Genomic DNA, 19,491 nt, shown 5'->3' with positions numbered 1-19,491 from the left:
CCATTAGGTGATCACCGTGTGCATGTTTCATTACAACCTGATCAATACTGTTGGAGCGGCAGCGATTCTTACTTCTGTTTAGCATTTATTGATAAATGCTGATTGAACAAATATTCATATATAAAGACAACTGAAGGTTGTAGACTTGCTGTTCTCTATAATATTGGGGGTGTCTCAGCCAAATGTACTCAAGCCTCTACTCTTGTGCATTAAAGATTCACTTATTAAGTTGTGATTACACAAATGACACTTAAAATTGAAATTTAAAATTAATGGACTTCAAACTGATCACAAAATGTAATTCCATTGTTCTTGGGACAGTATCTTTTCTATAGTTAAGTATTTGTCAAAAAAATATATACCATTTTAAAAAAAACAAAAAACAAAAAAACAACAACACCTCAACAGTGTGGCAATACATACTTATCAGCACTTTTGGAGCTTAATAAATATTTATTATCTGTATAATTCGATTATAACAAATGTCGTAAACTGACAAATGTGATTTCTTACAACTTTTTCAGGTTTAAACAAATCTACACAAACAATACACAAATTAAATGAATGAGACTAAACATCTTAAACTTAAGACTATGCACAGACAATTTGACACAACACACACATGTCACATGACACTGTTACCTTGCAAAATGTCTGTTATGAAATCTATTTTATATCTATTTCTCCCTGGCTTGAATCAAAATGTAAATGTAATGACTTAAATGCAAAACCATGTAATATCAGTCATTCAGATATTAAAATCCAAGCTTGGTTTCTACTTTTAAAAAATAAAGCGCAGTTTAATGGATTTTAGTTTTTTTTGCCCCTGTGAAATATTGCATGGTTTAAGTTTATTACCCTGTGTGAACCTGCCAAAAACTGAACCAAATGTGTAGAAAAGATTTGTATTTGTGGGTAAAATTTTGAAAATGTAAAAAACAAACTTATTAACATGAGTGAAAGTCTAAGCAGGTTGTTTCATCTTTCATCCAAGTGGATTCTTCAGTAATAAAATCAAATTTATTTAAACCCTACTGAGGGTTGTGCTACATATGCTAAATACCAATTCTAAGCAGTGTGAAAGTCACAAAAGTCTGTATTTTAAAAAAAAAATCATTGACTGTGTCATATGCACTCTAAACAAATCACAGGTATTATGTTTATTGTGTATATATATTCTAATATACACTGCTTTATGTTGATTTCTTGTGTACAGACAGTATGCTATAGAGACTGGTATGCAGCATATGTTATATAACATGAATGAGAACATTGAAGAACATAAACATTGGTTTATCATTGTTCTTAAATTAATGTGTAACTTCAGTGTCATGGCAAAATAAAAGAAGGTAAATTTAAACCATTAATTCCTTTAATATGCAATCTTGAACTTACTCCACATGTTTACAAAGGATGATACACAACTCTTTATTCAAAACCTTCAAATTTTACTGGAGTCAAGGAATGTCACTATGTCAAAATGTCATTTCTTTATGTAAAATGACACTAAAATGTCAAAATCGTTTGAACTGAAGTTTATTATAAAGAAAAAAAATGCAGTGTTAAATCATCATACATCCCCTTAACAACCTCCACACACTGTCATGAAGCTGCTGATCATTCAGATTGTGGGATCTCTTCAAGTTCAGCCCTACTAAGAAGAAATCATAAATAACTGGAATAAGCACTAACATGATACTGACAAAGTCCTGGAAAGCTGCGAGCCGCAGTTTGAGAAACACCTGCAGCACTGTAGCCTTGGAAGGCTCTTTTTCTGCCAGTACGATGAGAAATAAGGGGATCCATTTTTCAGGCACAAAAGGCTTCACAACTGTTAGCTCTCTTCATCATCAGTGTTTTCAGTACATTCATTGTCCAAGTGCATGGACCGCAGCTCCACCTCAAAGTCCATTAATGTGTGGTTATACTCCTCCTCCAACATTTTCTTCCAGATTTTTACTGAGAAAGGGAGACAATATGTAATTATTTTTTACTGTTTCACGATTACTGTTAGAGACACTTTGTTTTTTACTAGACAGAGCAATATCATCGCTATCCAATGTTACAGTTACTTACTGTATTGTGGTTCCTCTGGCTCCGTTACATCCGGGTCAGGCACAGGTTCCTCAGTGTTTGTTTCAAGCTCTGCCTCTTCCTGGTCTCTCTGCTCCAGGCTTGACACCATCCCTTCATAGGCTGTCCTGGCCTCAGAAGACAGCTCGATCATCTTGTGATAATAATCCTGTAGGTACGAAAGTTTTCAGCTCATTTGAAATTACCTATTAATGTCATCTTAAAACAATAATTGTGCGTACATTTGCATAACAATAACCCTGACCTGTGCACCATCATAGTTGAAGATGCCGACCAGGGTGACAGGCACGGCCTTGTTGACACAGCGTCCCAAAGCTTTTCTAGAGAGTGCAAATATGAACGGCACACCCTGCTCACGACATGTATCGATGATTGTGTGGAGAGCCTCATCCAGGCCGCCTGTGAAAGGTGATATTTTTGCCCTTTTCATGCAATTGTAAGCATTCCTTGTACGTCACAGCTCTCCCAGGATCACATTTATGAAAGACTATATGACAATTCTCGCTTTTCCATGTTGCTTGATAAATCAGAAAACAACAAATTGTATTCTCTCCATTTTGTCTTCTCTCTAATTTGTGATTTTTAAGACCAAAAAACATTTCTGAAATGCCAACAGGGAATAGTGTGCTTTTTAAAAGCAATAGCATAAAACTAGAAAAAAAGGAGATAATGAAGTTCTGAAACTGTAATGGACATGTTTAAAAATATTAAGTGACCATAAAGAATTGGGATGCATACATATAACTCCTGCTGATCATAGCCTAGACTTGAATTTTAAAGTAACAACACAAAGAACATGAAAGTTGGACTGGCCCAAATTTAAAGAAAACGTTCAGAATTCCTAGTTTCCAAACTGAAAGCCAACTATCAGGTCTTATAGTACCTTTGGACTGGATGCGTTCACAGTTAGGTGAGATAATGACACACTTGATCTTCCTGAGTTTGAGGTGCTTGTGGACCTCCCTAAGGCCCATCACGAGCCGCCTCTTCATGCGGGCCTTCATGGGGTCCTTCTGGTACAGGCGGTCCTGGAACCGAACCAGCTCCTTTAGCAGCAACATCACGCACTCATCCACATCTTTGCTCAGCATCTGGCTGCAATAACTGAAATGCAAATGAAAATGGAAACGCGATATACTCAGGGTGCAAGCAACCAACATCAACTTGTGACTGGTCATGCAGTGAAGCGTGCAGCTTTGGCAGTCTTACTCTCTGAATTTTCTGCTGTGGATTTTAGGTGCTGGGTATGACTGAGGTGAGGGGATTTGTTGCTGTATGGTCTCATTTTTGTCCGTCTCTTCAGCTTCTCCCACGATCTGACATGTGTCATTTAATTCATCAAATCCCTCTGCAGGAGAGCCAACCTCATCTATGGTTTGAAAAGCACAAAATTAAAAATATTAGCTGCAATCATTCGTTTCCAACAGCTCAGAACAAAGCATACTGGCAGCAATAATTTCACTGCATGCTCTGACCTGTGGCGTTTGCATCACACTGCTCTTTTTCTGTACAGTTACTCGCAAGTTTATACTCGCTTTCAGGCAGCAGTCCTCTCTCCTCCAGTAAACGCCTCTGCTTCCTCTCCTCTCTCTCCTTCAAAATGACCTGAGGAACCAAAACATGAGTTCAAGTCTATAAACAGAGCTACACAGCTGAAATGAATTCTCATAAAATTGATTATATTTGTCTTTATTGCATAGTAAATAAATGAACTTTGCCTTCTTCAGAGGAGTTGGTTTCTTTGCTTTGGGCACCTCTCTTTGCTTGCCTTTCTTTACCAAAGGACTAGTTGAATCGAGGGGATTGTGTGCAATTTTATCCTGCTGCCACAGAGGCTTCTTCTGGGCAGATGTTTGCTTCTGAACAACAGGTAGTCCTCCACCAACTACACATACAGGAATACTTATTTTTCATCAGGTTATGATAGCATGTACTCCAAGATCGGGGTTAGGAAACTACTTAAATTAGCATTATTCTTCAAAACAAAGTATAAAGTGATATCTATCAAGCCAACCTGTGAGAATAACTGGCTTAGCGTCCTGCTTGGCTTTCTGAGACTGCTGCTTCTTTTCCAGGGTGGCCAGCATGTTTCCGATGTCCAGTTGCATAGGAACCTTGCTCTTTTTCCCAGAGGCTTTCTCGCTTTTCTAGAAATCAGGTAAACAAGAACAGAACTGCACATTAAAATCAAACCTGTTTCCAATTCTAAAGGTTAACTTTAATGTACACAAGACACAAACCTGTCCTTTTTTTCCCGTTTCAGTGGGTTGTGTCTTTGCTGCAGGTGATTTTCCCTGGTTCTGGTCAGCAGATTGATGCTGACTTCCTTCTCTTTGGTTTTCCTTAAAAAGAATGTAAAAATCACTATCATAAAAAAACACTATAAAATGTAATTTTAGACTAATATTAAATATATATATGATGAAATGATGAGTACCTCATTGCATAGTTTTGTATTGCTGCTGGTTATTAACCTTTCAGTCTTCGACAAAGCAAGAGTCAAGTCTGGGAACTCCTCTTCATCCTTCAAAGAAAACCATACAACAGAAGTAATCCTTCTCCTAGGAACAGAACGAGTTGAACAAAAATTCACAACTCAGATTTTCTTCACCTCAAATTTTGGAGGCTCTTGAGAAATCACCGGCTCTGACGAGTCACCTCCTGCACCCTCACTGCTACTTTTCGGCTTCTTTTTTTTCTTTCGCTTTTTCCTCCCTGGAGCTATCTCTTCCTCCTGTGCAGCCATGCTCTCAATCTGATAAGATATAAAAATGACAAAGCTCAAACACCCCATGAAAATATAAAGGCTTACTGTGAAAGTTTAGCTTTTTGTTATGTTGAGCAACCCATTTGATAAATTCTGTTATATCAAGGATGTAAACACCACGATATATAGTCTGTGTGTCTATAATTACATGTTTGCTTGATGTTCACAAATAATGTCTCTTTGGCCTCATTACTCTGTTGCCTTGCTTATTTTGGTTTGGTTTACAATGTCTTTGTAAATAAAGAACAGCTCTTCACAGAAACTCTCCAGTGTTGCCATAGTTTGAACACAATTTTAAGTACTGCACTCTAAAGATAATGTTAGAGATTTCCATGGCTGTTGTGAATGGCATTGTTTGTTGTTGTTAGATCAATAGATTTCTGATAATCCACAATGAAAGTTCAAACAAAGTTGAAAAAGACTTTTGGAGGGCGGTTAGACAACATAATCATATGCATACTATATGCAACTATATCTGCCTGTGCTAGAATGACTTAGACGGTTATAAGCGATATGTGTCTCACACAGTGCACAAACTATGTCAGGGTGCTGCTGCTTCCTGAACATAATGGAGGGAGGTGTGCCTTATTCAGAGCTAGAACATGAGTCCCTCTGTGCTAATTGCAAAAGAGGTACAAATTGCAAACCTGCAAATGGAGCTGCTAAATGTGGAAAGTGAAACGAGGCATAATAATCTCTACTTTGACTGTGACGCATGTCAGGTGTACAAGCTGATATGGTATTAAAAAACTGTAATTACCTTGGACTTCAGCAGGTGTGCTGTGTCAGATTTTATAACTATTGCAAGTTGGCATGCTGTAATTTCATTTACATTTATGAATAAAATGCAAGCTTCGAGAGAACATTTGTTGCTTCTTGCTTTTTCTGTGATGGTGCTCAGCCTCTGTGTGGATACAGAGTGTAACGGGAGAGCAGTGGGAGCTCTGTTGCAGAGTAATACTGTCCACATATTTTTAATTAGCGTGAAAAATCTACCTACATTTAAGAAAACCTAATAAAAAGGTTAATTACAAAAAACACCAAAAGCTACTAAATGGATGGTGCATAAGTGAAATTAAGTGTGATGGTTACTGCTGTGCGAGAGACATCAAGAGCCAAGAGTGAGCTATTTAAAAACAAAACAAAACATGACAACAAATGGTAAATGGCCTGTATTTATATAGCGCTTTACTAGTCCCTAAGGACCCCAAAGCGCTTTACATATCCAGTCATCCACCCCTTCACGCACCCATTCACACACTGGTGATGGCAAGCTACATTGTAGCCACAGCCACCCTGGGGCGCACTGACAGAGGCGAGGCTGCCAGACACTGGCGCCACCGGGCCCTCTGACCACCACCAGTAGGCAACGGGTGAAGTGTCTCGCCAAGGACACAACGACCGAGACTGTCCAAGCCGGGGCTCGAACTGGCAACCGATTACAAGGCGAACTCCCAACTCTTGAGCCACAATTGTCCCAATACAACAAAACGAATACATACACAACTCACAAATACTCAGATATATCTAGTAATATTTAGTAACAGCCTTACAGATTTCTTTCCATCTTGTAAGTATATAAAGTGTAACGCAGAGCAGGGGTAGTGAGAAGGCTGTTTCGCCTTTCTTGTAGAATAATGAAAAAAAAAAAGTGTTCACACCTATAATACTCACAAATTAACTTTTAAGTGTCCAATTAAATCTTTTTTTTTATATTTACTCAAAATTTATTTAAAGAAGTTAATTTCGGCTGCTCTCTTGTCACAAGGGACGTAGGAGCATCCCGTGTCGATTTGGCAAAACATGATGCCCTTCCGAATGCTATCCCCGAAGGGACTTGTGTTTCCAGCTGAAATCAAAACATGGGCCCAGATAAGAGCCAGAAAATAAATGGTAGGTTTACCTCATGAAAATAATTAATTCACTTACGGATTGTTAAGATTTGCCAATTGCCTAGGAATCTGGTATAACTGTTGAGAATCTAAAACATGCATCATACCTGCATACTGTTACAGCTGATTGTCTTGTCATTGGGATCAAGTTTCTTCGGAGGCTGAGAGGCAATGTTAGCCCAGGACGTCACCACCGGTTGGACTGTGCACACACACCAAATAAAGATAATCAACGTGTGAAATATTTTTAAAACTGCCTTAAAATTGCTGAAAGACAGACTAGAGTAAATCTGAGCCTACCTGCTTGGATAACTTGGCTTTCTGGCTTGGCATTAGTGGCACACACCTGGGGACCAGGTAGGGTTGGAGATCCTCTGCTGCCAGACTATGCAACAAAAAATTACAGCAGCACCAACATCATGAGTATAGCTTTCTGTAATGTGCAAGAGCTGTCACATAGCTTAACATTTGATATTCCCATGAGCTGACCATCCAAGAAGATGCCAATTTTGGAGTTTGGGAGCTTGTGAATGGAGGATCCCAGCACTCTTTCCGAACAGTAGGAGCTGCTTTGGCCACTGAAACACCACCCAATTCCGGAAAATCAGCCATCTTCACTTCAAATGGGACAGAATTTGTCTGTGCTGGTTTTGGCTTCCCTGCAGAGGTTGGGGCAGATCTTGTACCTTTAAAACCTGGGAATGAATTATGAAATATTAAAGGAGAAATATTTACATAAAGCAGCGGGTTTTAAACATTTTGTGCCCAACATACTACAATTCTGTTCATCAAAACTGAACAAACAAACAAAATCTATAAGACAATAATATGCTAAAGAATCTCATCAAGAATTACTGCAATTCTCACTGTATTGACACCTTTGCTCTACATCATCTCAACTGAATGTTGTCAGTTCATTCTTTAATTGCATTTCAGACAGTTACAGTTTATCTGCAGCATCTAGATCTTGCAAGATACCGTTACACAAAAACCATTAAATGGTCTTGCAGCTTCAGCTGTAGAGCTCCTTTAAAGTAGGCCAAGTTTCTTTCAGAATCTCTCTGTGCCCCTTTAGCTTTCTTGGCACCATATTAACATTGCCAAACTGCTGCCAGAGGTTTATGCACTTGGGCTAAAGGCCACAGACATTCCAAATCCACGTGAAGCTGTAAGACAGGCAGCTTTCACAATAATATCTGCTGGGTCATCAGCATAGGTTGTTACTTGGAGTTTGAGTAACATGAGAAAGCAACAAGGTTGGTGCACAAACATGCCCAAGGCACTAAAGCAATAGCCAAGCCTTTAATGTGTGGGCAACTCACAAGTTAGCCGATCATTCGTGTCGCTTTGCCCTCCTGTATATGGCAGTAATACGTGCAAGCTTGATACCAAATCCCATGGGATATTTGGGAATCACTTGACCACAAAATGATTTCCAATGTTAAAAATATTTTGTTTGTACATTCAATACAAAAACTAGCATCTGAACCAAGAAATTATTCCCAAAAAAAGTTAATACCATGTACGCCACTTACCTTTTTTCTGCATGTCCACTGAGGTTTTGCCCATGAATTTTCCTTGAGAGTCCTTTTTGTTTTGAGGCATCTGTGAAGATTAGAAAATAACAATTTACTTCATGAATAAAGTTTGTTTACATGTAGGTTTCTGTAAATAAAAATAAAGCCAACCTTAGCTTGGGGATCCTGTTTGGTCCTATTGCTCTGTAGGAAGTTATCACTGGCCTCTCTAACAGGGCGGCTGCTGCTGTAGCCATGACTCCTCGGTGCATCTCCTCCTCTGCCTGCTGGTTTTGGGCTCAGACCTGACTGGCTTCTTAACAAATTGTAACAACATGAGCACCCGATGAAAAGCCAAATGATTAAATACCCCTGAAAATGATAACTTCCTACCCTCTTGAAAACTGATCGGAGGTATAAGGGTTTGGTAGAATCAGAGGTTGCGCTGATGCTGATGTGTGGGGCTCTGCAGGCGGTTTCCTCGACCCCCTCTGGTGTCTATGGTCAAAGTCCTGGAAAGCAAAGCACATGACAGTTTTTTCTTCTGCCACCAAACAGCGTGTTGGTGTTTGACCTTTGATAATCACGCCATTAATTCCAAATTCGAGTAGAATCTGCATAAAGAAATTTAGCTTAAGACTAACCGCTATATCGATGTTTTGGACTCACAATGCACTAAAAACGAAACGCATCCATCTCCACTTGATTACAGAACATCCAGCTTATGTTGCACAATAGTAACCGCCGGGTTGAAAATGTCTTACAGTATAACTGAACTATTAGCTCATTATTGTGTTCAAACCACACATTGTCTTAGCAGTATCTCACTCGTGTAACTAACAGTTAAAGTTTGCTAAGAGTTAGCTCACGCTCAGCTGCAAAAACTAACATTCGTTAGCTTTCTAGCTAACTAGCTAGCAAAAGAAAAGAACAAATGTGGCATTCATTTTCATAAAATACCTTGTCCATCACTCTAGTTGAAGTCACATCTTCGTATCTTCATATAAGCTCATACAAGTCGCCAAGCTCCATCTTACGAGTGTACAGACAATAATCTACCCCAAAAGTGTGTGCATGGCTAACCAGGCTAAGCAACCTGTTTGACAGCATGAAGCCGGAGCAGCTAGCTGCGTGAAACAGCTGGTGTTTACATGTGCAGTCAGGAGATCCACAGCGACACCCTCTGATAAAACAATGTAAACCGTTTAACGAGTATTCCTGTTAATTAAAAAAGTATAATAAACTCTATGAATCCATCTTTTATTGAGACCCCGAAGGCTAGAAAGACGCATAAACATATCTATAACTCTATACTCTGTGCATATATGTGTAAATATAAAACACTTAACATTATCTAAACATACCAGGAGGACCCCAGATTAACGTTGTTGCTTGGCCCTACTTAATTTAAGTTGCTTAAAATTGCACTACATACACATTATTACTGACGCTGGCTCCGTAGTGTAGTGGTTTGCACATCTGCTTGGAACGATAACACATTATTAGTTATATTTTGTTGTAGTTTGCTTGGACTTCTTTGAAACTCCAAAATAAATTGTTGTGTATTTATTTAGTATTTCATGAAAGAGAATTGCGTCTTTAAATTTTCTACTTTGTTAAATTAACAAAACTAAAAAGCTTTACTCTGAGTACCAAAAGTCAATGTCTGGTTTAATTATATAGCACATTTCATCATAGGCCTGCTTTAACTCAATATGCTTTACACAGAAGATAAAAACACCTATGCAAGTTTATGATGAAAACAAAATGAAGTAAAGTGCACATCCATGCACACAGTTATTAACTGTAAGCCTGTGAGAACAAAAAGTTTTTGAACACAGATTAGATTAAATTTAGGTCTGTAGACAGCTTAATCCAGAGAACACGACCATACGTGTAAGCACCCTCAGCACACTTAGATTTATCTCTGGAGACAGTTAAAAGATCTGCAACTGAAAATCTGAGAAGAACGACTGAGTAATAGACACTGAGCTATTTAGAAGTTTACTGGAGGAAGTCAGATGTGTACTATACAAACCACTGAGAGCTTTATGAGCTAATAGAAGGATTTTAAATGTAATTCTGTATTCAGCTGGGATCCAGTGAAGTGACTTTAGCACTGGGATAATATGGTCCAATTTTCATGTCAGGACTCGCCGCTGCACTCTAGACAAGCTGAAGTTGTCCTACTAGTAATTTGGATAATCCTGCAAACAGAGCAGTAGTCCAACTTGCTGAACACTTGGACCAATTTCTCAGTTAGTTTGTGATTAGGATTTTCTAACTATATCTGTGGTAGAAAGCAGTTCTGGTGACCTTATTGATGTGATTATTAAAACTGAGATCACTGTCCAAAATGCTGCAGAAGTTCCAGACAGAAACAGAGTGAGACTGTATGGGATGATAAATATGAAAAAATTTTCTCTCTCTGACTTTTTGGACCAGGGACAAGGATTTCCATGTTTAAAACGTCTCTAGACAGCCAACTGTTAATGTCATCAGTGCATCAGTTTGTGAACAGAGGTTAGATCATCAGAAAGTGATAAGTACAGCTGTGTACTATCTGTGTAAGTATGATAGGATATATTGCGATTCTTTATGATAGTGCCAAGGAGGAGCATGTAAAGGTTAAAGAGTAATAGACTAGTAACAGACCCCTGATTTAATTTCTGTTACACTTTAGGGGCCAGATGTTTTGCAGTGGCACAAATGTGTGTTTTAGAGTAAAAAACTTTTTTTCTTCTTTTTTAGTGCCTTTTAGTACAGCCATTTCATTTTCAAGGTGCAAAATGTAGAGAGGAGAATATTTAAATCAGTGGTACAAACTGAATTGAATCATGTTTTCAGCACACAACTGCTGACTGTGTCAAAATTTAACACTGAAAAAAGTATACCTTGCTTTTTGCACTTCATACTGACCTGAACTGACTGTGCCTATGAAATAATTGCACCTTAGAAATGAGCACAACTTTTGTAAATCAGCCATAAAACTAACCACACCAGTTTGGGTCTTGTGCTTACATGTTATTTTGCCCCATGATGAGAACTGGTTAAGAACCTGAACTGTTAAACAAATTGAATCACAAAGTCGTTGACTAAAAAGTCACACATAATATATCAAATTTAAGTTTCTTTCATATCGTACATTGAGTGTAAGGATTTTCATGGATGGTGCTTACACTTTCCTTTGTTTTAACTGGACTTTACATTTATTTTAGTTTTCTTGATATGAAAGCATCGAACTGTGTATACTATGCTCAGAATAAATCAAGTTAAACTCAGATTAAAAAACAAAACTCATGAAGAATTTCCCTTTTTTGCATTTACCAAGAATAAAGATTGTAATCTTTATTTTTATATACTAAAAAAAATATCAAAAACATATCTTACCTTTAAAAATGTATTTTAGATACATATTGTGAAGTAAAATGTATGCAGCAAAAGCATTAAGTAGACCCAAATACTAAAGCATAAAGATGTTGATCAAAGCTGTACTTGAGTACAGTATTTAATGTGTAGTTCACATAGAATGAATTAGAAAAATTATACAAAAGGTTCAAAGTAAGATAACTGTTCATTGCCATGGACTGATGTTTCATTCTCTGTAGTAAAGAATAGAACATCAAAAAGTTTTATGTGTGTTAATGCTAAAGTATCCTTTGCAAAATAGAAAATCTTAGTGATTAATAAAATACAACATTACAAAAATATCTGTGTACCAGGAGCACTAATATCACATGGAATTCCTTCTAACCCACCCAGTCTACAATACACACCGGTCTATAAGAACACACAAACAACATTATGTTCATTCATTCGTTTTTGGTATTTGTACCATCTTCTCATATCATTTTGTTTCATTTTTTGATCTTTGGCCAACAGCATGGAAAAGTAAACATCCTATTACTGTGAATTTAGTGCTTGCTTTCCCAGAAGATGTAAACATCATTGCATTGATGTAGGTAATGAAACAAGGTTTTTTAAAAAGTCTTTAAGTTGCTCATTCCTCTTTTAGTCTCCTGGCTATGCCCAGGAGAGCTAAGGGCAAGACGAAGGAGGCCGATGTGATAAGAAAGCAGGTCTGTGCTCCAGCAATCCAATACACTGCAAACAAATCAGTTAAAACAAAACAAATATGAATATATAACAAATAATTCAAATAGCACCATCTCAAGAGAAAAGCAGCATATGGAAAGATCCTTTAGTTTCAGTTTCCTCACCTGAGGAGGACACAACTGGGCCCAACGCTCTGGCCAGGGCACCCAAACTACGCAGAATCCCCATCACAGTGCCCTTCTGACTGGCTGAGCCTAGAGGAATCAGCAACAGTGGGTAATCAGCAACAGTACCAACATTATAGCAGGATCAAAATATTTTTGATACTTTGATTTGATAAAAGGCTCACCATGGTCAGAAACTAGAGTCGACAAGCAGGGGACAACTATGGCAGCCGCTGTAAGAATAGGATACATAATACGTTGGAACAATTTTATAATTTAGGGACATTTAAGTAAAATGCTATATATATATAGCACAATATCATACAAAACAGTAACAATCTGATATTTTGCTTCTTAGAAAAGTTAGAGGACGACTTGATAAGAATAACACGAAGTATTTAAACTAAAGTGATATTATCCACTCCTGTTAGGGAGCAGACTAAAAAATAAGGATCCCTACTTCAATATGCACACATATTCTGATCAAAACAACGCCTAGATTTATGGACTTTGCATCAGATTAAGTATCAGGTTAGACACCATGTTTCTAAAATTTTGGGGGCCAAATATAATAACATTAGTTTTTATCTCAATTTTGAAAATGAATGAAAAAAAATTCCAGACATCCAGGCCTTTGTTCTGTAAGATATATCTGTGGTTTAGCTACATAATTTGCTGTAAATATAGCAGCATATAATCTGTATATCAATGAAAATGTATGTAGGATTTTCTTAGGGAAGAATGTAAAATGTAAATAGAACTGGTCCCAGTACAGAACCCTGTGGAACTCCACATGAGTATAATTCATTCTGAAATTTGACTGAAACTCTTCAGATAAACCACTCCTCTGCTAATGACTTCTTGACTATGTTATAGTTGTTCATTTAAGAATTTTTGAAATAAGAGAAGGGATGGGGATTGGTCTATGATTACTGGATCAGGCAAAGTCTTCTTAAGCAATAGTTTAATTACTGCATCCTTGAAAGTGTTCTTGGCAGTGTTCTTCTATTTTAACAGTGTACTGTCCTGTTATGTATTTTGGCAGTAGTTTATCACATAGTTTTTAGATTTATTTACACATTCTTGGGTGCTGTCAAGACAAGACAGATGAAACTGAGTTACTGCATATTTCGAATACAGTAATTTTGACTCACCAAAGGAATACAGTGACAACCCAATGTACAGCATTGTTACATTCCACGATAACCCGATGATTACAAAGGCTGGGATCAATGCTATGATTGCCTAAAAACAAGAAAAATGGTTCAGTAAGGTAGACATTTGTGCAGTGATTTATCCTGTTCCATTAACACCAACAACGGCATTAGATCAGTATTTGCCATGCAAGCAGTTGGTGACTTTACCATACGAACAGCCCTGATGTGCTGCCCCGGTTTTATTCTGCGAGCATAACCACCCTGGATTAAAGCCATGATGACACCAATAAAGAAGAACATCTTTCCCTGCTCCATGCTGTTAGAGAGAAAAACATAAGGTTGCTGTTTGTCAGACTTAAAAGGGAAACTCAGAGTACACAGCCTTATCTTTGAGTTCATACCTTGTAAACTGGAAACGCTGGTGAGTAAGAAAACTTAAGGTGAACTCCAGACCAGAGAACAGGAAGAGGTAGCAGAAATAAACCAGCCCCAGCACTCGAAGGCTTTGCATTCCTGTGAAACACAGCCCAATAGTGCAGCACTGTGTTAAGGTTTATTCACTCTTTATAAACGGGACAATCACAGATGAATGCAGCGTATACACTACTCACCGTTTCTTGAAAGTTGATCTTTTTTCTTACTAACAGCTGCAAAATAGAACAAGGATAATGGATGCAGCAGGTCCCTGCAGTCCCCACAGCCTGAAGACAAAGCCTAAAATGGAACAAGAAAAATGATCTGCATCTCTCTCTCAGTGAATAATGATTTGAAAAAACAATGCTGTTTCTTCAGAAACAATAAGAATTATGTGAACTTGTAATTTTATTTTATTTATGTATTTTTTCTGCAGTGGGTAGGTGAAAACTGAGAAAAATCAGACATGTTCAATCCAAACAGTGATCACTGTCTCTTTGAAACATTCCTCGCCTGGTGGTTTCAGGTATGTTGCTCAATCTGGCAGACATGCACATAAATCATCGCCTTACTAATAAGGTGGTGTACACAGTGGATCAGCAGCCATAGACCTGTCCAGACATGCGTTAAGTGGAATGACAAAAATTGCTTAAAGTACACCTCATAAGGTTTTTTTTTGAAAAACTTTCATATAATTTCTGTTGAAGAAGGAATAAAGAGGGTGGAAATACTCTAAACATTGGACATCAGTATATCCTGTGTTTAGCAATGTTCTCCCTGTGTTTGAGTGGGTTCTCTCTGGGTTCCTCCCACAGTCCAAGGACGTGCAGTTAGTGGGGTTCTGAACTGCCAAAAGGTGGGTGAATGTGGTTGTCTGTCTCTATGAGTAAGCCTTGGTCAGATTGGCAACCTATCCAGGGTGTACCCCGCCTCCTTCTCTCCCTATGGTAGCTGAAATATGCTCCAGCCACCCCACAACCCTGATAAGGATAAGCGGAAGAAAATGGATGGATGGGTGTTTGTTGGCGGTGGTCTGACTATTTCAGAAATGGATGATCTACTTTGATTTTCACACACAACCATCTTTAGGGTTTTCAGACTATGGCTCAAAAAAGACAAATTACTCAGTGAGTGGCAGTTCTCTGGATGGAAATCCAAAAGCCAGAGAAGAATGGCCAGACTTCTACGAGCTTTTAGGAGCACAACAGTAGCTGAAATGACCACTTACAACAAAGGTACGTAGAAGAATGCACAACATGTGGAATCTTGACACAGGTGGGCTAAGGCAGTCAGAATTTGGTTTAAACAACATGAAGGAATGGATTCATCCTGCAGTATATCATGATTCAGGCTGGTAGTGGTGGTGTAATGTGTGGGGGATAATTTTTTGTACACAGTGAGTATTGTTGCTGACCATCCCAATCTTACTACAGTGTGCACATGCTCTGATGACTGATTAAAGTAGTTCACTGCACTCAAATGGACTCCAAAGTCAGCTGATCTCAATCTAACAGAGCACCTTTGTGAAATGGTGGTAGTGAAATTCCCACCATGTATGTGCAGCTGACAAAATCTCCACCTGAAACGGTTTGGTGCTCTCCTGTCAGTATGGACCAAAATCACTGAGTTTTTCCAGCACCTTGTTGAATTTATGTCTTGAAGAATTAAAGTAGTTCAAAAGGAGGGCAAAGGGTGGTCCAGCACCCAGCAGCCTGTTACCTTAGCTCAGCATGAAAAATTGAAAACATTGGAAAACAGATAGTCACTGATACTGGTACTGATATTGGCCCTTATTGAAGTACTTTGTATTTAAGGTGTGTGATACTTCCTCTTCATGGGAAAAAAGTACTTTTTTACTAAACTAAATGTATTTTTCAATCATAGCAATCATTTTTAGAGAAACATATTGTAAACCCAATACAAATATATGGTTACATTGTTTTTTCTACTGTTAGATCAGTATGTTGTCAAATACAGTGGATGTCCTTACATGGTCATTTCAGACAAACAGCTCTGGCAATTACTAAAGCGGTCTAACCCATCTCCTGTTGGGTAATAGGGAAGGAGAACTGAGCTAAAGACTTCTTGTTTGAGACAAAGCCCAGTGTAAGATAAATGAGCACTGTTTTGAACTGTGAGTCATGGAAATCTACACAATTGTAGCATAATAGGTCAACTTTAAGTGAAAAAGGTTCATACTTGTTCTACCACAGGGTGTTTTGGGAATCCATACAGCACAACTGATGGCTGGAAAATGTATGTCTACTGTTTAAAACTGCATTTAGTTCTGTTTGCATTAGCAGGAGTGTTTCTAACTAACCTTGACGTCCTTTGTTAATGTTTCTGGCAGCATCAGCCAAATAAAGAGCAGATCGGCAGTGCTGAAAGCCAGGGCGAGCAGAGCTGGAGTGAGGTAGAAGACATTTCCTGTTGCTTTGGAGGTGATAGCAAAGTAGGCGCCCATCAGAGGCCCCACAGTGAAGCCCAAGGAGAAGGCAACGCCGATCATGGCCTGATTACAACAGAGGGAAACAGAAAACAGAAAGACACTTTATTTATCTATTCTCAATACATGTGCTAAGCTAAGTGTACTGATAACAAAAAAAAATATGTATAAATATAACACAAAGTAATTTTAATTAATTTCACTTCAACAAAACATTTCCTGTAATGACCACAAATATTTCTGCCTACCATTCCTCGGTTCCGTGCTTTCGGGCACGGCAGGTCAGCTATGATGGCAGTGCAGAGGCTGACGTTGCCCTTACAAATGCCCCCAATTACCCGAAACAAAAGGAACATGCTGAAGCTCCGGGAAACAGCCCAGACTGCATAGGAGGACATCAGCCCTAACTGAAACACAAGGCACCCAATTAGATGTGAATGAGTCAGCTCTGGAGAAAGGGCTTTGTGTTTTCTTACAGAACGAATAGTGATAAACAAAACTTTAAAAAGTCTTAAAAAAGTGATGTTTTCCTCACTGTGGTGAGCATAAGCAGGGGTCGCCGGCCATATGAGTCTGACAGAGCCCCGGTTACAGGTGATGCCAGGAACTGTAGCAGAGAAAACAGTGAGCCAATCAGACCTGTGGGGGGGGGGGGGAAGGAGCATTATTAAACCAATGAGCCTGCAACACTGAAAATGTTGACCTTAACGTTGAATAAATCTGATGTTTAAAATTAATCCAATATACCTCCAAACAGGACACTGTTGTATTTCTTTTCCAAAGGAATCCCAACAGCCTCCCGGAACCAGTCCACAACAGTTTGAAGAGACTGATACACACCATCCTGCCCACACACAAAGCATCACAGAGCTATAGTATAAATACCAGCAAAGTGGTTGCTTCACCATGACTCAGCAGGCGGATTCACCCACGGACTAATCGAATCAAATCACTCATGAGTTTGTTACAGTTTTTATGGAGGAGATTCTTCAAACAAAACCATCTTTGTTCGAGGATGTGTTCACAATGTAGAAATGGTCCGTTGAGGGAATTCCATTCAAAAAAATCCTATCTAACAATTTTCACACTGCAAAAAAAATGTCTTCAGTAAACACTGTTACCCTTTGATCATCACTGGCAGGAAATAAGGCTGCTGGAATCACCTTCAAAGTTTTAATGCTTTTAACCTCTTTCCTTGTCGTGTATAGCAGGCTTATCAGCTTAATGGACTGGACTGGTTCTTATATAGCGCTTTTCTACTCATCTGAGCACTCAAAGCGCTTTAATATCTGCTGTGATTTTAAAAGTGCCTTTACATGATTATACTGCTATAAATAAATAAATAAATAAATAAATAAATAAATAAATAAATAAATAAATAAATGAAAGACCAACCCTGCTTTCTGCATAGTGATCCAAAATAGAAGGCAGCAGAGGTAGAATCAGAGTGAATCCCAGCAGGTCCAGCAGCAGGATGATAAACACAATCTTGATGACCTTTGTGGAGAAGTTGCCTTCATCTTCCTTGGATTTGTTTACGGCTGACATTTTTCCACCTGATAGTGTTTCTTTTCCTGCTGTACAAAGAGCAGCACTTTTAATATAGTGTGTTAAAATGCCCCTCGTGACTTTTCTCAAATAACACAAACAAGCAGAGCCATCCTTAAAAGAAATTCACCCTTAAAGAGTTACTATTGTAGGCTATCCCAATCAAACTGAAGTAGTTTCTTTACATTTCCTTGAGTTTCTTGCTTTGTACAAATCATACAAAATCATCATTTAAGTACTTTTTCCTTTTAAATAAACTGAATTACTGTAACTGAAATAGGTCTCTATTTGTCTTATCACTTAAATGTGTAGGTACAGTACCTGTACCATGTGTATTTTTAAATCTATTTTTATTTAGTTAAATTTAGTAAAATAATGTTTATTCAGTTACTCAGTGTTCTGACATTTTACTCCAACTGCGGAAAACTTGTTAAAAACAGAAATAATCATTCATTCAGATAAGCAGGAGCATCCAGGGCTGGGTCGGGGAGGGCATCCAGCATAAAAAGCAGAGCCAATTTAAATCAAATATCAAATCGTTTAAGTTGCATATTTTGGTTTCAACAACTTAAAAAACGAAATAAAACTGAGAAGGTCGCTTTTACCCCAAAGGTAATTACAGTAAGTATCACTACAGTGTCCTAGAGAAGTATACTAAAACACTTAAATACTCAAAGAAGCACCTGAAGACGGTACAATATTTAAGTAGCTGTATTTTCGCGTTAAGGTTATAAAAATGTGGACGCTATTAGTATGTAAAAAGAAGCGTTTCCTGGACTAGACAGGTTTAAAATACAAAACGTTTACACCAGTTTATGCCGGTAAACGTGTAATTACCGACACCCTTAATTAACCACATCTACTTACAGTAAGTAATCAGGAAACAGAGGGAGAAAAACGTGTTGGTCGAGGAGGAAGGAGGAAACAATTCCTGCAGCCTTCCTCACCCGAGCAAATCCACCTCAATTTGTATGAACTTAAAAAGCATCAACACACAAATGTGTTAGATTGTGCTTTCAAATATCTTCATCTAAAAGCACAAAACACGTTTCTCTTCATGTAAATGGTTTGGATCCAGTGGTACTGACCAATATTTATCAGCATCGCATTTTTTCCTCGATTTTTCTCCCTATGTATTTCTTCTAATGTCACCTTAACACGTTTAACTTACCCAGTGTGCGCAGAGCGGTGGACTCAGAGAAGCAGATCAAAGTGAGGACAAGTTCACCTCGACCTGGCTCATCAGTCAGTCCATTATTGAGTACACACCAGGAAGCAGCGTCCTCTTACATTTGGATGACAAGAGTGTGTCGTAACCAACGCAAACACAAGAAAATGCTGCCTTCACGTGACCTCCGTAAGCTCGTATTTTCGCCTTTCTCCCTCGTTAAGGTTTTTCTGTGGTGGTCCAACAAATCTTTTGATTCAGTGCGTCA

At 38.3% G+C, this 19,491-nt stretch overlaps 2 protein-coding genes across 5 annotated transcripts; both read right to left on the bottom strand.

Annotated features, from left to right (window-relative positions):
* Window positions 1–1,145: 1,145 nt before the first annotated feature.
* Window positions 1,146–9,426, bottom strand: LOC101472341 (selenocysteine insertion sequence-binding protein 2). Of its 3 annotated transcripts, XR_013101183.1 has the most exons (19): window positions 9,231–9,426; window positions 8,664–8,782; window positions 8,442–8,586; window positions 8,289–8,358; window positions 7,243–7,448; window positions 7,054–7,138; window positions 6,861–6,955; window positions 4,706–4,849; window positions 4,532–4,618; window positions 4,335–4,436; window positions 4,109–4,241; window positions 3,813–3,979; window positions 3,570–3,699; window positions 3,304–3,463; window positions 2,978–3,198; window positions 2,339–2,493; window positions 2,077–2,242; window positions 1,759–1,959; window positions 1,146–1,726 (listed from the first exon to the last, which is right to left on the bottom strand). XR_013101183.1 is itself a non-coding variant. In XM_004575623.4 (18 exons), the coding sequence occupies exons 1-18, from the start codon at window positions 9,237–9,239 to the stop codon at window positions 1,835–1,837; spliced, it is 2,319 nt and encodes a 772-aa protein (XP_004575680.1). In that variant the 5' UTR covers window positions 9,240–9,426; the 3' UTR covers window positions 1,146–1,834. The 3 variants fall into 3 exon arrangements, 2 of the variants coding, with proteins under 2 accessions (XP_004575680.1, XP_004575681.1); XM_004575623.4 differs by having other exon boundaries at window positions 1,146–1,959; XM_004575624.4 differs by having other exon boundaries at window positions 1,146–1,959; window positions 8,442–8,583.
* Window positions 9,427–11,741: 2,315 nt separating this feature from the next.
* On the bottom strand, window positions 11,742–19,385 carry LOC101471864 (major facilitator superfamily domain-containing protein 10). Of its 2 annotated transcripts, none has more exons than XM_004575621.3 (13): window positions 19,227–19,385; window positions 17,903–18,084; window positions 17,255–17,351; window positions 17,043–17,146; window positions 16,756–16,914; window positions 16,382–16,573; window positions 14,259–14,361; window positions 14,049–14,160; window positions 13,855–13,963; window positions 13,645–13,735; window positions 12,676–12,723; window positions 12,491–12,580; window positions 11,742–12,374 (listed from the first exon to the last, which is right to left on the bottom strand). In XM_004575621.3, the coding sequence occupies exons 2-13, from the start codon at window positions 18,053–18,055 to the stop codon at window positions 12,271–12,273; spliced, it is 1,362 nt and encodes a 453-aa protein (XP_004575678.2). In that variant the 5' UTR covers window positions 18,056–18,084; window positions 19,227–19,385; the 3' UTR covers window positions 11,742–12,270. The 2 variants fall into 2 exon arrangements, with proteins under 2 accessions (XP_004575678.2, XP_004575679.2); XM_004575622.3 differs by having other exon boundaries at window positions 17,903–18,081; window positions 19,227–19,381.
* Between the last annotated feature and the right edge of the window lie 106 nt (window positions 19,386–19,491).

Source organism: Maylandia zebra, linkage group LG12, assembly GCF_041146795.1.
Source record: "Maylandia zebra isolate NMK-2024a linkage group LG12, Mzebra_GT3a, whole genome shotgun sequence".
NCBI classification, from domain to species: domain Eukaryota; kingdom Metazoa; phylum Chordata; class Actinopteri; order Cichliformes; family Cichlidae; genus Maylandia; species Maylandia zebra.
This window is presented reverse-complemented; position numbering and strand designations above follow the sequence as displayed.

Coding starts and splice junctions, on each gene's coding strand:
- LOC101472341 (XM_004575623.4), bottom strand. Junction 4,850..6,860: donor TCAGCTGTAACAGTATGCAG/GTATGATGCATG, acceptor ATATCTTATCAG/ATTGAGAGCATGGCTGCACA. Junction 1,960..2,076: donor GCCAGAGGAACCACAATACA/GTAAGTAACTGT, acceptor TCCCTTTCTCAG/TAAAAATCTGGAAGAAAATG.
- LOC101471864 (XM_004575621.3), bottom strand. CDS start 18,055: ATGTCAGCCGTAAACAAATCCAAGGAAGATGAAGGCAACTTCTCCACA. Junction 16,574..16,755: donor AAGCACGGAACCGAGGAATG/GTAGGCAGAAAT, acceptor TGTTGTAATCAG/GCCATGATCGGCGTTGCCTT. Junction 12,724..13,644: donor GTTGTCACTGTATTCCTTTG/GTGAGTCAAAAT, acceptor CTATTCTTACAG/CGGCTGCCATAGTTGTCCCC.